Source organism: Egretta garzetta, unplaced genomic scaffold (assembly GCF_000687185.1).
Source record: "Egretta garzetta isolate BGI_Z169 unplaced genomic scaffold, ASM68718v1 scaffold356, whole genome shotgun sequence".
Taxonomy (NCBI): Eukaryota; Metazoa; Chordata; class Aves; order Pelecaniformes; family Ardeidae; genus Egretta; species Egretta garzetta.
In genome coordinates this window covers 389,235-389,528 of record NW_009260019.1, presented here as the reverse complement: position 1 = coordinate 389,528, position 294 = coordinate 389,235, and the positions used below count along the sequence as shown (strand labels likewise).

The 294-nt window shown below is 63.3% G+C and overlaps 1 protein-coding gene across 1 annotated transcript in view; it reads left to right on the top strand.

Moving 5' to 3' along the window:
- SLC12A5 (solute carrier family 12 member 5) overlaps positions 1 to 294 on the top strand; it is a 19,838-nt gene that overhangs the window by 4,144 nt on the left and 15,400 nt on the right. Inside the window, 1 exon segment of the mRNA XM_035896143.1 lies at positions 2 to 207. Within this exon segment, the coding sequence (XP_035752036.1) occupies positions 2 to 207 (206 nt within the window).

Here is a 294-nt window from a genome sequence, read left to right as displayed (position 1 = left end):
ACCTCCGGGGCAACAGGACCCTCTCGCGCCATGGCTTCGACCTCTGCACCAAGATGGTGGTGGAGGGCAATGAGACAGTGGGCTCCAAGCTGTGGGAGCTCTTCTGTACCTCCCGCTTCCTCAACGCCACCTGCGATGAGTACTTCACCATGAACAACGTGACCGAGATCGAGGGCATCCCCGGCGCTGCCAGTGGCCTCATCCAAGGTGGGCATGGCATGGGGATGGAGGAGCGGAGGCAAGACACGTGGGGATGTGGGCATGGGGGCAGAGGCGCAGGACAACCCAGGGGAG